This window comes from Pelecanus crispus, chromosome 3 (genome assembly GCF_030463565.1).
Source record: "Pelecanus crispus isolate bPelCri1 chromosome 3, bPelCri1.pri, whole genome shotgun sequence".
NCBI lineage: Eukaryota > Metazoa > Chordata > Aves > Pelecaniformes > Pelecanidae > Pelecanus > Pelecanus crispus.
Window position 1 is genome coordinate 18,686,789 of NC_134645.1, and position 18,078 is coordinate 18,704,866.

An 18,078-nucleotide genomic window follows, 5' to 3' on the forward strand; every position below is an offset into this window, starting at 1 on the left:
GCTGGAGCATATAACAGATGAGGAGAGGCTAAAAGAGGTGGGCTTGTGCAGCCTGGAGAAGAGCAGGTTAAGGGGAGGAAATAACTGCAGGATCCCACTAGCTGATGGGGGGTTGTAGAGAAGGGAAAGCTAGACTCTTCTCCAGTGTACAGAGAGAAAGAAGATGAAACTGTCTCAAGATGCAACCCCTCATTGAGGGGGAATCAAACACAGGAACAGGTTGCCAGGAGAGTTTCTGAAATCTCCATCCTTAGAGAGTCAAAAACTAAAGGGACAGCTGAAGGGGAACAGGTTCTTGAGAACCTATTCAGAACCTACCTTTAAAGGCAGCTTTAAACAGGGAATTAGACTGGATGACCTCCAGAAACGTCTTCCAATCCAATTTATGCTATAATTCTATATTTTAAATAGCAATGAAGTAATAGACTAATCTCTCCTTTTAAGATTGTCTGGATTAAAAAACACTTTGCTAGCATTTTTGAGCTAGTTTGATACTTTTTTTTTTTTTACAACATATTTATAGAAATGCATAAGGAAGTTTTTGCAAAATGTCTTTCACTGAGAAGTCATCCATACTCTCAGAATGGATACAAAAAGATAAAGTTACCTCTACATAAATGACAGTTATTTGTCAAATCAAGTTTAAATTAAATTTCCAGTAGCCTTTCAAAAATCTGTTTATAAAGTATGTTGGTGGTTACAGTCCATCTCCCAGTGGAGAGAAAATGAGTAGCAGCACATTACAACTAACATCCTTTTTTTGGAAGGAACACCTGGGATCAAAGGGGCACTGACATTAAATTACTCGCTCATACTCACCAACTACATTCCTTCCCCAGCCTGAGCATTCTACCTGCATGGATAAATTATACCTCATGGATTTCCCAGTATTAAATTAAACCTTCAAGCCTTAACGGGCAAATTTATCAAATGGAACAGGATTGGGCGGGGGAGGGGTGGGGAGGAAGATACAGAGATTCAGAGGCCAAGCACTTTCAACAATGTAAAAACTCCCCACAGCTGCATATTCAGGCTTTGAGAAAAGATAAACTTCTCAGGGTTTCTAGAGCCTTCCATTTTGATGTAAATCTAGAAAAGGGTATCACACAGTTACTAGATTTCTTGGCTGCAGTACTACTGATCAGAAGAATGGTTTTGGCGGATATCTGCTTATTTCTGGTACAATACAAAAGACACAAAACCAAAGACATTATTTACGTACATTAAAAATTAAATAGATAAAACAGTTTCAAGAATGAGAATTAAAGTAGCTGAAGTAAATTAATGAATAGCATGGCTACTGATATTCTGGTATTTGGGGAAAACATTTTTAATTCAAGGCGCTTTTTTAAATCTCAAAGTACAAACTCATTAAGCTCATCTAAATGTATTTATGTTGACTTAAAAGTATCAACTGGAGAGAAGAGAAGAAAATAAGTGCTATTTTCTAGCTGTTTAAAGAGAGATGGTAAAATACCCATTTTTTACTTTTTCATTTTGAGGAATAATTGTCTACTTTTCTTCTAATACAGAAGTCTTACTTACACAAAACTGAGTTAATACCAAAAGCTTGCTAAGCCTGTATAGTTCTTCTAGGACATTTTTTCAGTTTCATATCAGCAGATAAATACAATAACATATTAAGAAATGGTTGTAAGCATCCCTCAAATAAAAAGCATGGTAGTAATAGTCAAGTCTCAAGGTATTATGAGGATAACTGCACAAGGTAAAAAGGACAAATCAATGATAATAAAAACATATTTTAATTATCCTTTTTAAAAATCAACATAGCTTTTTTCCCTTCTCATCCCCTTTTATCCCACAAAAATATAGTTCATTAAAGGACACCATTAATAAATCAAAACCATGAGATAAAATAAAACATTCTAGCTTTTACAAACCTTAACTGAAAACTGAGAAGATATTTTCCATAAACATTAACATTTTACATCAGTTGTGTTGGATTTGATTTTAACAATAGTTACAAAGCTTATAAATATGCAGTATAAAACTACAGCTCATTTCAGAAGACACTGAATTCCAAATCCCTCATTTCTTGAAAGGGAATGGAATAATTAGTGCTACACATGCCAGGGTGTTTCTTCCATGCATCTTAAAACAGAAATAGAACTTGTACGCTGACAAGTGCCAATTATAAAGCTGTGAACTAAATCAAATATTCAGAAAGTTATTTCTTTTTCATAGATATCTCGTTAAAGGCAAAGAAAATCGGTGGCATTACATATGTCTCTATACAAGTGACTATTGTTTGCTAAATTTTATTTCATCGTTCCACAATTATTTTGCTAAATTCAACTCCGCTATTAAATCTACAATTCAATGAACAATCATCTAGGAGAGGTCACTGTCATGGAAGAGCATCAAGTAAGACTCAGTATGCATATAAATGTCACTTTTTCTTATATGGGAGATCAGCACAGCAGCAAGACAATTTGGTGCCCAAGGCAAAATGCCTGTTTTATTTCCTCTATCCACAGTAAACTTTGCTTAGGTGAGAACTGTGTTCAGCTGGAAGTAATCTGGAGTTTCCTTACATTCTTGACCCCTTGAGATAATAGGTATTGAAAATTAAGTTTTTAGTTCGATCAACATGTTTACCCTGACTTGCTATCTGTCTCATAAGAGTCATCCAATACAGATTTCTCTCATGTAGCTCTATAGAAAGATAGTGTGGAACAGGGCATGACTTATTGTAAAGGTGAGAGGGTAACAATTTATTACTGGATATTAAGTGCATCACAGCTTATTTACCTCTGAAGAACTCTACCTACAGAACAATTACTAACAAGGACAATAACAATTCAAGTTTCCTAGTATTATACTATGTGGGATAAAACTCTCAGATACTATTTATTAACTTTTTAATACTATATTAATATAAACATACTTCACTTTTAGTCAAGAGATCATATCTACATAATACCAGAAGAGAAGTTAATTAAAACTAATCACATTCACATCAACTTTCCAGGAAGGTCATTAGGTTTGTTTATAGTCTATTATTTAAAGTGGTTTTGAGTACTCTTTGTATTTTTTTTTTTAATCTGACAGGATTTTTCTTCACAAAAAATGTTCAGCCCTTCAGAACCTATAACTCATCCATGATAAAAGCATTTCACAAACAAGTCCTCTTTCATTTGGCTTAATCCTTGTCTTTTTTTTTCCTGTCCTGCCACCACCTTTGTCCATTGACAATCTTCCTTTCATTTCCATCTATGCCAATCCTTTCTTGTCTCTGTCCCTCAAAAAATATGCCACCCTTTTGTTACAAGTTTGCCTTCATTCTCTTCCACTCTGACTCCCTCAACACTTTTTGATCCTTTACAACCTGCCTAGTTTGAAAGCCATTTTGAACCTCTGAATTTACTGCCCATTCCTTGCTTAGCTCTGGGTCTTTTTCTTTCTCTTCCATGACAGATCCAGATTCTTTTCTTCCTTGCCTTTTAAATACAGTGTTTTTACAGCCAACATGTTCTAGGTGTCTACTGTATTGTGAAAACAAGCACTGTACTGGATCCTCTTTTGAGTCCCTTCTAAAGGGTCACAGGAGAAAGGAGTACAGTACAGTACTTATTTCCTGCTGTTCAAACATAGTTAGAAGGCAGAAGAAATATGATTTCCAAGAAGTAACAAACAGTCTTTTAAGGACAGAAGCAGAATTTCTTTTTTTCTTTTCTTTTAATAACAGCAAAAAGACTGAGCTGTAATTCATAATACAGAAAGGACAGAGGCAGGTGTTTTGGGGTTCTCCCCACAAAACCAGAGATTTCACACACATTGCACAATGCAGTACTGAATACAGACAGCTAATGCAGATCACAAGGCGGAAACAGTTTATTTAAATAATGATTCAAGCCAAGATAATTACTCTGCTGAGAAGAGTACCCTGAAACTTTGCAGTGTGAACATATCCTAAAAGAATAGGGTAAAAGGCTAGGAGAAAGGCATAAAACAACCTCCTTTAACCTGAAAACCTAAATATCATCAGAAGCTCTCGGTTTAAGGAGTATGCATATGTGCATACAGTATGAAAGGCCCCAAGAGACACTAGAAGACATCAGAATCTAGAAGAATGGAGTCAGACACCTCAATAATAAAACCTTCTCTTTTGGAGGCAACTTTTAGGAAATAACGATTTCCACTCTGGGTATCAGTATTTCCAGTGCATTTACTGGATATAAATGTCTTCTCTTCCTCCTGCCCACCGAGAAAGTTTGGTTCAGAGAAGTTAGTTTACATACTAATTTAAATCACCCCACACTCAGTGAACTTACACAAGTATTGCATAACTTTATACATAACCCACTGGTTGTTGAATATCCCTCTGGCAGAGCAAGAATAACAGGCTTAATTTTAGTAAAGAGTTTCAGGATCCCCTGCAATACTTCAGTCTCTCTATAGAGAAGGAGGAGGAAAAAAAATAATTTTTACTAAGCAACTTAAATCTAATGCATGAGTAACTCAGAACAGTTGCATTAGAAAAATTTACCTTTTCCATAGAAGAACTTGCGGTAATAATACGCTCCAAGATCAATGTGTTCTATGATGTAACGCTTCACTTTCTCTCTGTGAATGGACTGGTTTTCTCTTGGTACTTCCAGTACTGAAACACCAGCATTTGTACAATGGGAACTGAGAGAGGACTCAAAAGAACAACTTTCACCTGAAGAAAACGATGCTGAATTTGCCCTAGAAAGTGCAATCCGTCTATCTCCTTCCCCACCAGTTTCATTCCTGAAGTAAGGGCAACTCAAAACTAAATCATTGCTTTTCCCATCACCCTCATCAGCATCTAAATTCTCTTTTGAATTGAGATCCTCTTTGCTTCCCAAAGGAGATTCACAGTTTCCCGTTTGGCCTGCTGGCATCTGAGTTTGTGATGCAGCTGAAGCCCCAGTGGTTATATTTTTTCTTTTTCCTACATTTACTCTGGTAGCCATTGCTTCATTTATGTTAAACAAAACGCTCTGAACATCATAATGTGCAAAACATTTCTGACAGTTCCAAGAACGAACATTTCTGTCAAGTCTATCATCCAGATCAGATGAAAACTTAAAAGTTTCATGCTCACTTTTTACTGTTCGCAACTTTCTAAATAGAGATGTTTCTACTGCTTCTGATTTTAGTCTCCTCTTGAAAGATTTCTCCCTGTCTCGACCAATAAGTAGGGCACTATCCATATAATCCAAGCCAGAAATCCTGACAAATTCTCCCCTGGAAATCTGTGCAGCAGCATGTAGACTTGGAGAAACTGTAGGATCACAGTGGAAAAACTCGGAAAATCCAAATGGAGCAAGGGTTTTATGTTCAAAATTTTCCACTCGATATCCTCTCAGCATTGCAAAAAAATTTTCTCCAGACAAGCCTTGTCTGTCAATTGAAGAGGTGCTGCCATATTCTCTATGAAGAGCTGCTCCAGTATTTGGGTTAACAGCATTCTGGTCTAACACATCTTCAGCATCAATATCACTTATTGTCACATCACTGTTGCTTCTTTGCCTTATGGGATGAAGTCCCCTTTGAGGGGAATGAACAAAAAGATCTCCAATCGAATATTTTCCCTCTGTAAATTCCAATTCTAGCTCTTCTTGCTGCCCATCACTTTGGTCATTTTGTCCATTTGCAAGTACTGAGCCAACACTTTCATAACTGGTTGGAGGTCTGTTTTCCCAAGCAGCTTTACTCAGCTCTTTAGAGCAATCCTTTTTAGGAGGCCATTCAGATACCCTTGCTCGAACACCCATTTTAGGCACAGCTGGTGTACCATTTGTTTGATTATTTTCAGTTTTGCTAGATGCGCTTGAAGAAACAGGAGGACCCATGCTACCATTCAAAGCCTTAAGTTTCCTAGCAAAATAATCATCAGATTGCATGCTTCTTGAAGACTCCCTGAACTTTGAGGAAGTTCTGCTCACTTTGTGCTTATCTTCTTGCAAAGACCTTTGATCACTCATGTCCAGTCAGTGGGAGGGGAACCGCTGCTATTGCATAAATTTAATGTTACTTTTGCTATTACATTGTCTTTTACAGGCCAGTAAACTGCAATATAAAAATACAGATACAGTCTTCCCAGAATTGCAAGCAGAAACCTCAGTGTACCATTTTTGTACAGCTTCTGTCAGGAGAGCAATCTTAAAACAATTCCTTCAGTTCAGATGCATTCAGTTCAGTATTAATCCAGATAAATTTCTTTTATCTGTTCATAAAAAAAAAGAAAAGTGTATTAAAATATTTATAGTCAATAACGGTAAGTTTCCAACGTTGCTTGTATATACGCAACACCCTATGAAACTGGACCTAATGAGACTAGCTTTGTATGGTTTTCTATCCTCTACCTCCTTAAAACCCACAAATGCAATAATCCCAGTTTCCCATATGATGCCCATAGGACATGAGCAGTTTGAACCTGCATATCTCTCACGGGCTAACCAGTACACACACACTGAATAGCAGACCAGGTCCCGTCAAGCAGAAGAGCCACATACAATTCTCTGCATTTCCTTCAATGCTGACAGCAACTTAGATGCCTGTTCTCTGTCTAATCACTAGGTTTTTTTACATAACATGAAAGAACAGAGCCATCTCCAAGATACCTTGTTCAAGTTTGCTTGAAGCTGGCTAATACTGGAGTTACTGGGGCAAGACTGGTAGAAAATGTAAGTAAAATATGTGAAACAGCTAGGACCTCAGACAAAGAAAAGTGTTTTGTCCCATTTAAAAGAACATTTTAAAGGTAAGTAATCTCTCCACTATGATTAATTCATTGAATAAATGTATTTCACCTTTTCCCCCCCTTTCTCTCCCCAAAGGGAGATTTACTTATATTCCTTTATTTGGAGTGTAAAACAGTTATAGTTGTTTCTGTTACATTATATTCCTCTGTTTGGAAACCTAGACTGTTAACTCAGTTACTGTGCTAAAGAACACATCTACTGCCTTCCACAAATAAGGAAAAGTAGTAGCCTTATTGATAAGTGTTAATTTGCTTACAAAATTGGAATTGTTAGGATATAAAAATGTTCTTCAGTGGCTTTAATGGTCTTAAGAATGACCATGACTCATGCTGTGAAGATTCATTTGCAGGCAGAGCCCATTCTTTAACCCACTGGATAAAACTAGACTAAAATAAGAGACACAACAACATGTTATGTACCTCCTTTTCAGCTTTTGTTCCTTGAACAAAAATGCCAACATAATGATGTTTTAAGATGCTGCAAATAAGCATAATATGCATTTACCAGAGTTTAAAAAAAAAGGTCAGGTCAAATTAGCCTGGAATATGAATTCTCCCCTTATTTCAGTGAAGATATTAGGTGATAAGAGGAGCTCAGAACATAAGTGGCTTTTTCCCCTACATTTAATACCGTAAAAATTCTCAAAAAGGAAAAAAAAGGAAAAAAAGAAAAGGGGGGAAAGGGGGAGCAAAGCAGGGGCAAAGGGGAGGAAAAAAAGAGCATGAGGCAGCAGGGCAAAGGAATAATATATATTAAAGCTTGACATTATTTTTACTGCTTGTTAGAAATCAACACAAAGTTGTGTTTGATACAGCAAACCTCAGGACTCTTCTACTGGAATGGGTTAAAAAACACAAGTTAGACTCACATAGCATCATGATTGACATTGTTTCTATGTGACTGTTACTAGCAACAGGTAACAATAACAATGTAACATTGCAGCTTACTTTCACTACATACAAATTTCTCAGAACTCCTGTTTGATGGCCAATGATGTCAATTAAAACAAAGTTTTTGGCTCCTTACAGGAGTCCAAAAGATTGTTTAAACAACCGACATGTTCAGAGAAACAGTATTTCAAGAGTGGCCTGTAGGTTTTTTAAACAAACAAATGCACACTACCACCCCATTTATTTTCAATCCAAATCCACAATGTGATTTACCATTCGGCCTCACAAACAGCTGTGTTTGTGGAAGGCAGGAGCACGCCTGAAGGCCACAGGAAAGCAAGACTTTTTTTTTTTTTTTTTTTTTTTTGGTGGTGTTAGCCTAAATACTTGATACCTACACACAAGTATGGCCTCTATTTTAAAACAAAGGCACACTGCAAAAGGTAGTATTTAAAGAGAGAATTATTCTTCTTTACAGTGTAAAGCTGGTGTGACAGAAGACCAAAGAAAGGCCTGTTTTGGAACTGTAGATTGACATTTTATTGGAAATACTAATATTTGAAGATGTGATGCAGTATATTTAAGGTATACTAGCTTTTTTTTTTTTTTTTTTTTAAATCTGAAGGTGGCCTAATTGACAAAATCTGCCTGTTTTTAATATAAATGTGTGTGTTTTGGTACTGACCATTCCTGTAAATTCCTGTAACTCAGTACAACAGCATGTTTTGGTTGACAGCTGACCTATGCTGGATAGCACTATATTCTCCTGTACTTGTTGTTCTTTAAGGTTTTTCTCTCTCTCCACAGGAAGAATTTAGCAACTCTCAAACATTCCCCTATAGACGTTGATACTATTTATTATAAACCAATTTTATTTGCTGAATTTAATAAACTATTACTTCCACAAAGAATGCTGTCAATATCATCATAAGTACCCTTCTCTTCAGACCTGTACAGTCCTTTTGGTCAAGTTCTTCACTCCTCTCTCTTTTCATCTCACCCTAGCAATTGAGAATGGAATCACTGACAGATATGGTCAGAAAAGCTGGAGCCAACCCTTCCTACTAAGGCTGCTGGATGTTATGCAAATAACTTTAAGTTCCTTCCACACAGCTACAAAGACTTCCTTCTGAGCTCAATACAGCAGCTGGTTTGTTAGCCACAGTTACAGTTCTTTAACATGGAATGATTCCAAGTTTCCTGGGGACCTGGATACATGCCCACAAATGTTCCTGTGCCAGTAGCAGAGCAATGAATAAGAACTGTACTATTGGACTATCCTGTCAAAAGGAGGCTGTTTGGTAATGCTGCCTCATGTCAGCCGTGATAGATGGAAATGAATTATTTAAGAAGTCTTTCTGTGATCATTTTGTTGATCAAGACTTTGGAAATCTGCCCCTATTATTATGTAATGTTATCATCCTAAAAAGAATGCATAATTTGGATGAAAGCATTAATTCTCTACCATTTATCAAGATGACATTTCTATAAACCATGACTCTCAAGCTCTACTAATCTTAAAAAATAGGAAGTGCCATTTGATAAAATAGGAGTATAGGCAGGAATCATATGCCAAAAGCTGAAGTTCAGACATTTAATTTGCATTCAATTGATTCTACACGGCATTTTCTGTGTGCTCAGAGTCTGGATAGTTTCCACTCTTCAAAGAAACACATAGTAGGGTAGAAAGAAGCGTTATATATTTTGCCAGTATAGTAGAGTAGCAGTAACACAATGGCTACTGTATGGGAATCCGAAGCCTGCAAGAAAATTCTGCCTTCAGGCGCATACTTTTAAGTGCAATGAAAAAGAACAGTGCAAAGGAGAAATGAACATGGTTTGTAAGCTGCCTGTATTTTCACAAGTTCTGGACCAAATAACCCACTGAACAAATCTGTCACAAGGTATCATTTCCTAAAACTAAGGTTGCCACTAGAAAAAAGTAAGTAATTTTTTAAAAAGAAGAAAATCATACAAAAAAGGTTTTTAATGCAAGTTCAAACTTGTTTCAGTTTGTTTATTTTTAAAAAAAACCACTACATAACAAATGTTTTCAGATTTACATACTTTCAGCATATCTATTAACAGCATTTATTTCTTAATGATTCCTAAATAAGAACTATCCAATTTTCAGAAGCAAAATAATGGCTATGCCTGGCTTTCAAGCCATGCTACTTATTTGTGTGTCCAAGCCAGAAAATTCTGGTCCCACTGAACTGTGATATATCATATCATATGACATTTGATTATGATGTCATACAGGAGAATTATTACTGCAGACAGGAGCATGGAAGAGGAAAATGAGTTCTTCATGCATTTGTTTTCCTGCAAAGGTCTTTAGAAAACCACGATATTTAAGCATAATTGTCTTTAAATACAACACTTCTTTCAAAGTTTTACATGAGGCATAGCAAATATTAAAGGATAACACTAACTATAATTGAGCCACTTATTCAGATTGCAGCTGTGGAAAATGGATTGGAAATAATACAATGAACAAATTATGAGCACAGCTCATGGAAAAAAAATGGTTCAAATTAGTATACATCAAATTTACAATTAAAGCTATAACTACTACAGTATAAATGGTTACTTCTCATATGCATATTTCAGATACTTGATTAATATGCAGACATAGACAAAAGGCAGAAGAAGGATGGGAAGCCCCTCATTTGACTAATGGAAATACATATGAGCTGCTGTGTAGTGAATATTTGTTGCACGCTTCCTTAGTTGTGCTTATTTCTTCACATTTATAGTCTTTGCCTGCGAGTGAAATGCAAGAGTAGAAACTGAAAAGAAGCCTTTGTTGAAATGACATAGTTATAGAAATGTATCTACAGAATAATCCACAACGATCATACCACAGCTTAGCTGATTTGGGGGTTGGGGAGAAGGAGCTATAACTAAGAGTGACAACAGCCTGCATGATTCTGAATGCTGCTGTAAGACCATCACATTTCTTATCAAAACAGTGGAATTGCACTAATTTGGGACTAGTTTTTTACCCAAAGATTTGGGGTTAAAAAAAAATATATATATATATATTTAAAGTAATACTCTGTTTGTTCTTTAAATACAGTTCCCTTCTCCAGCAAAGAAAATGGCAGACGCACATAAACATCGAGACAGAGATGCAACATGGATTTTGGAGCAATGAATCTTTAGAACAGAACTTTGAATTCCAGAGCTCTTTGAGACTGTTCAATTAAAGGTGTTCTATTTTTAAGAAAGAGAGACCTCCAATAATAACTGCTCTGCTTCAGTCACGCGTTGAGAAAAACCTCATAGTCATCTACAGGAATAACTGTATAAGATTTAACAGTAAAACACAGACCCCTCAAAAATGTTAGACTTGAGTTTGTCTTATGGTCAAGATTCCCCACCTGTCATCCTGGCTTTTCCAGAGAAAGTAATTTAGTAAATCACACCTTCCAACTACTAAACTCGCTACTATTAGTTTGGGTTTTTTAAAATATACTACAGCCATTTATTAAAAAGAATTTAAAAAGCAGTTTCAAAATATGTGCTTTCTCCAGTGTAAGTCACTATACCCACAAAGTTCCAGCAACTTCTCTTTAGCATATCTTCTATTACTTTCCCTGAATATTTGCTTACACATTGTATCTCAATTCATGCTGTTTCATTAAAAACCACTGTTGAAGTTTTTCATCAAGCAACCTAGGTTATCTCCCAGTGAATATCAATGTTTTATATAAAGCTATTACTGACTATAGTATTACTGACACCAATTTTAGAATTTCTGTTAAAAATCACCTTCTCTTACTGAAAACTATATTTAGATAAATTTGTGACTGTTTTAGCACCATATTTTCTTAGACTATTAATACCAATATTCTATTGTTCTATTAGCACAAGTTCTGACACTGAGATGCATTAAAGCTAATTCAATTTCCAGAACAAACTGGATTATAAACAGTTCAATTATGCAGCCTATGCAGAGTTTAACTACAAAACTGGAACTGAAGTTATATCTTGTTCAGGTTGAACCATGTAAAGTAGCAGAGTGAAATCACAATTATGTTGAACTCAATAGCAAAACTACCACTGACACACACACAGAATCTTTCATTTGCACTCTTCCAATTCAGTTCAGCTATTTTTAACTGAAATTCTGGAACCTAACAAAATACATTAAAGCTTACAACATAGTGCAATTAACAAAGTAAAAAGGAAAGATCTTAACATCTTAGATCAAGGAATTTTTCAAGGAAAGGGTTGGGAAAAAAAAAATCTTCAAGCACTGACCACTTATTATGCCACGAGAGAGGATTTTAAAAAAAAAAAAAAAGCACCAAACTCCTCATAGATTATTGTTAACCAATACCATTTTTTGGCATTCTGATTCTTTAGTAATTGCGAATAGAAGCCATATACCTGTCAGTCAAGTTCTTGTATCAGTGAAAAATTTAAATAAATAGAATCCAAACTGTCTTTGTTTCCTTTCATTCTTTCAATTCATGAATCTAGGGCAGGATAACAAAAAAAGAACCCTACTTATTAAGCATCAAATAATCTGTTTTGTACAGGGAGACTGAAATGACATCCAGAACATAATTTACATGCATGCATATTATCTCTTCAGGACAGAAAGAAGTATGGCCAACTGAATGACTCTAAGACATTTCCCTACCTTAAAGTATTTAGATGTATTTATCTCTGTGCCTACAATATTTCATAGTAATTACAATTTCCTTGTAAATATATTTATCCTTAAAATACTGATAATACAGAATTTTCATTTCAGTTTCATCTTTGAGAATGAAGAGTCTTTAACACATAATGATATAGGTATGTCACAAACAAGATTCATATAAAGAAATATCAGTCAGCAGATAAGCACAAGTAAATTTTGTATAATACTTTATATATTCAGTGTGGTTCAAGAGCTTACAAAGTAGGGAGTAAAAAGTTGTTTCCTCATCTAGTAGAACCTATTCAGTAAGAGAGTTCAGATTAGACAGAGCATGAATGAATCATCTTTACTCTTCCAGAAAAACTTTCAGTTACAATATTGAAATATTGCATTGAAGGAAGTTCCACTCAAAACCAAAGTCATTTTCAGTGGTCTTCTCAAGCAAGTTGGACAACCTCTGAATCCTCAGTAAAAACAGTACTGTCTACAGGCTCAGAAATTGTCATACATTGACTGATTCTTGAATTGCCTCTTCCTGCTTGAATGCATGTATTCTAATTTAAATTTTATAATCCCCAAGGCAGGGACTATTTCTTTGTCCTGTCCCAACAGGATCCTCATATGATGACTCCACTGTACACGATGTTAAATACGATGATAATCCAGTTGGTAAACAACAAGTGTACCAAGTCACTTTCAGAGGCAAAGCTTAGAAAGATAAAGACAGGACTTGTGCACCACATTAACACAAGGAAAAGGACTACCGTGTACTGACTAAGCAACCATTTGCATAATCCAAAAGGAAAGTCGGTAGTTGCTGAATAACCTGTCGCATGAAAATGAGCTTTTGACAGCCAATTGTATGCATTGGGATAACACTCAAAAGAAAGATTCAGCATCTGTAAACCAAATACCAGAAGATTATACACAAAGGAGAATATTCATATTATATATTGACAAAGGAACATACTACACCTTTCATTTCAAAACCTTTTACCTTCAGGTTGTTAAAACACATTAACAAATACTAAGAATTCTAGAAGTTTTTAATACAGTTCTTGTAAAATAGTGGCAGAAACAAAGAGCAACTCAGCAATTTAGAAGAAATAATCGAAGTATATTCCATTATTTTAAAACAATGAAAAGAACATATTCTACCTTCTCCCAGAATTAGTCACATCAGAAATTATCTTTTTTGTTATAATTCTAGCTCAGTGCACAAAATGGTTATTGAAATTCCAATAGAAAAGCAATCTGCCCCAGAGCAGGCATAGAGAAAACCACGGAAAAAAAACCCCAAACCCCACATAATATTAAGAAATATCCTGCCCAGTTTCATAGAAGAAAAAAGTAACAGTATAAGAATTTTTGCCCTCACAATATATAATAAATTGCTACAGATGGAATGATGATAGAGAAAAATTAGAAGTAGTTAATTAACATCATCATCTATACATATCAAGTCAATCTGCAGAAATTTAAAACTTCAGGAACAAAAGGTGATTTCTAACAGAAAATTATGTTTAGATAAATTTCTGGCTGTGTTAGCACTGTGTTTTCTGGAGAGAGTATCTCAAACCTTTTTTGGGATATGTGTGTAAGGCTGTTTTCACATACTGCATACAATTGCTTTTGACTGTTCTGAAAAAAAACCTAAGACTACTGGAGTTTGAGCCTCCTGGGGTATCTGAAGAAATGTTTTTTAATGAAAGGTTGGATAAGAAAGGAGAAATGTGCTAACATTTTGACTGTTATTTTACATTTGCAGGTAGAAATTTGGTAGCAGGTTCAGAGGCTGCACTGAAGGTGAATAAGAAGTCAAGTAATGGAAGAGGATAAACTGTTCAGTAAGGAGAGAAGACTGAAAGCTTTGACTTTTCAGTCAGTATGTCACAAAAATTCATAAGAAGTAATTCCACTTTTTATAGGTCTACCTCAGTAAGGCCCAAAATAAAGATTTTTCATCCACTCAGTAAAAAGATAAAACAATAAATCTATTAAACAGCTGAGGGTGCCTATTCCACAAAGCAGGTTTCAGATTCTGACACAGGACTCAAAAGAGCTTTTGAAACATACAAAGCCATTTTTAGCCAGAACAAGAAAGTTCTTTTGCATGTTTCTATTATAACTGTGTTTCATAGCAAAATGCTGCTCCAGGCAGGAGCAGATATTAAGCCTGCCACATTCACTATTTGCATTGTCCTAAGGATGCATTTGGATTCCATAGTATGAACTCATAAACCCATACATTGGACATCATCTCCAGAGATCACCAAATTCCTCCAAACAGAAAAACACTTATCACTAGAACAATATTAATGCTACTTCCACCAGAAATACTCTCAAGACATACTGCATATAACTTTTAAGGGCATCCTATTTTTGATATACTTAAACCAAAAGACACACCCAGTACATCCATTGGTGAAAGACATAACAAAACAGGGTGCATGGACTTTAATCATGGGGACATGACAGCTTGAGTCTGAGAAATAAATTCCCTGTTCCACTCCAAAAATCTTCTGTTTTGACAAATCACCATCAACAAGACTGTTAGTGCCTGAAAGAAAGTGACATTCCAGAGTGGCTTCAATGGCATAAACAGTAAGGACTGTAAGTGATAACTGAGAAAAGGTTGAACACTTGTTCTACTTACGTTCATGAGAAATGGATATGGCATACTGCAAGCCTCCATATACTTACTTGCAACAGACCTTGCTGGCTCAAATAAGCAGATTTTTGCATTTAAGGCAAGAATATACAAGAATATATTTTACAAGAATATATTTTACAGATACAAGAATATATTTTACAGATAACCTTTCAAAGGTCCATCAACTGTATAAAACTTTGCATAGCACAGAACATCTGCATATGACATTAATGTTCTGTGTCTATAAAGTTATACTATTTTATTATGCATGCTATTTTATCCCATTCCCTGTTGTATGTAGGTATGCAATGATTAAAATTAGACTTGAAAAACCTTGCTAAATACAGATTTTGTTTAGATTTGTCCACATATTTTGCCCCAATATAATAAATATCAAAGACATGTTCATGTTCTTTGTGAGTTTTCCTGTAATAAAGCTACCTGATGATACTCAAGTTGGTCTACCACAGGACTGCAATTTATGTATCTATTAGAAAGTTAATTATTCCAGCTTCTTTTGAAAAAAAAATATTATTCCAGAAAAAACACTATTTTGGTGATGCTCTAGAGAAGTGCTATAGACAGGCCTTACAACCGTAGGCCTGTGACAGCAGAGGGTCATCCTCCAGCTCCTACTGTCGCATGACTAGGCAAATCGCAAATGCACTATACAGCCTCTCTGCATATATGCAACATCATCCAGTGATTCCTCAAACATTCTACACTTTCCAAATGAAATGCACAAAAGCAATGTGTTGATTCCCTTCCCTTCTTCTGCTAGACCTATTGCATTCACCTGACATTTCCAAACACATGCAAGTGAGCTTGGACCGCCTGGCACTCAACAATACAGCTTGGGCAAACAAGCACCTCTGAGATAGCCAGCCTACAGGCCAGTTGTTCTGCTTCATACTGCGATTACCTAGTTCTTATCAAGTGAGTATTTACAATAATGAACACATGGTTTCTCAAAATTTTTCAGACTGTGCCTCCTGTTAAATGTCCTGTCTTTGTGCCATCCTGACCAGCCACGTTCCTCCAGGATGGATGAAAATAGTCTGTAATTACTAAACGCAACTGTGGACATTCACTTACACACTCTTTAGGAACTGAGCTGCTGCAGCTAACATCACTTTTTCTAACACTTTGCAACCTCTGGGCAAAGAGGGAAACACAAAGTGGAAAATGCAGTTTTAGAAGTTAAAGTTAGTTCATTTCTAGGGGGAAAAAAGAGCTTAAGTCCACTTCACCGTTAAAGCAAAGGAGAATTTGAATAATCTCACCCATTATAAAAGTCCACAACAATGAAAAAACCTAAAAGAACGTGCTCTCCCATTAATTAATAAAGAAACTTTGAACACTGCCTATGACAACAGATGGAGTGTTCAAAAACTGAAAACATCCCAGTGTGGAAGAGATCTAAAATATTTGCTAAGAAGAGAGTACAGAGGCACATTTCATGGAAAAAATAGAAATACTAGCTTTGCTTCTGTTTCCCATGTTTTCAAGAAAATAAGTTTCATGCCATGTCATTTGGCAGTAGAATGGCTCTGATGTCATAGTTCTGAATTTTTTTAGTAGTTAAAAAAAAGAAACATAATGAAGTGATTGATTAAATTGATAAATAAGTTTTAAAGAAAAAGGAAAAACATTAGCCTTTATCTTCATTGTTCTTTATGGAAAGTGTTTTAGTTTGACCTTGTTTTTTTATTAACTGGTATAAACTGTGAGGTACCATAAACTGATAATATTACTGGCCAGCTTTCTGAATTTTTCAAACTGACTGGGCTTCTGCAGTTTCAGACATCAGCAAGTAACTTCTCATGTACTTTTGCATCACTTCAGAGCTCTAAAGTATTATTTCATGTCACTGCACATCAAGATCCTTTAAAGAAGTTATTTTTTGAGAACAGGTATTTCTGTTCTTTTTTCTTATTTCTCTCTGAATCAAAAGAGCAGAAATTCCATATAGAAATAAAATATGTTGAAATCTATGGTGACCATAATACACTTAATTCATACAGACTTACCACATAAAAACAATTTTGTTCTTAATTTTACAATGTAAATTTGGAAAGGAGATTTCATAACATTAACAAAATATATTATATATCTTGGGTGTTACCAAATAACTTGCTAACTTTTGTCCATACGACATTTCCAAGCATGTGCAATTGAGCCTGGACCACCTGGCATTGAACAATACAGCCTGGGCAAACAAGCATCTCTCTGAGACAGCCAACCTATAGGCCAGTTGTTCTACAGCTTTGCAAAGTCACAGTTCTTTTCCGATGAATAAAACCTTTTCACATAATTCTAGATATAAACAGAAGAACAGTAGCTGGAGTAAGAGAGTTGCTAGCAGAATGTTGTTCTTCATTTTTCAGCAGTCCACTCAAATTCAGCACAACTTGATAGCAATAAAAAGACATTGCCATCTGTTCAGTGATCATTTGATATCTTATCTAGACTCAAATTGCTGTCAAGCTAAAAAACTTCTTATCAATGAGACTCATAACAAAATAATTTTGTTAAAGGTTTATGTCAACTTTATAGAACACTTCCTTCCGCTCCACCCTCAAAAAAACCCCAAAACCAAAAACAAAACAAAAAACCCCCAGTAAGATAGCTTAATCATTGGTCTACAGTTTTGCCTTTAGTTTGTTAAGTTAAAGCACATGTCAGACAACTTTCTGGAATTGTCCAGCTGAGAAAAATGTGCTATGTATTTTCATTTTAAACAGGAAGAAAATAACTGTCTTCAAAATTATAGTGTGAAAACACATCTTTCAAAAATTCTGAGCCAGATCAGCAAGAGTTCATTTTCCTAAATTCAAAAGAAAACTTCTCATCATATATACGCATTTTCCAGACAAATCTGGATTCAATGTTGTATTCCTTCCTGTTAGACATTAAATAAAATGTCTATAAGCCTTTCTTGGTCCTTTGCATGACAACAATGGAGTAAACTAGCCTTTAAAAAGCTACCACCCTAAAATAATAATTCAGGAATTTTACTTCTTTAACAATTCAGGAATCTTACTTCTCCCCCCACTACTTATCTCTTTCTCTGAATTATCTCTTACCTCTTTCTTTGAATTCTGAGATCTTGTATGGGGTGAT

The 18,078-nt window shown here is 35.4% G+C and overlaps 1 protein-coding gene across 2 annotated transcripts in view; it reads right to left on the reverse strand.

Annotated features, from left to right (window-relative positions):
• SIPA1L2 (signal induced proliferation associated 1 like 2) overlaps positions 1-5,975 on the reverse strand; it is an 85,744-nt gene extending 79,769 nt beyond the window's left edge. For both annotated transcript variants that reach the window (XM_075707419.1, XM_075707418.1), the window contains exon 1: positions 4,511-5,975. In XM_075707419.1, the coding sequence (XP_075563534.1) occupies positions 4,511-5,975 (1,465 nt within the window). The remainder of the gene's footprint in view (positions 1-4,510) is intronic.
• Positions 5,976-18,078: the final 12,103 nt, after the last annotated feature.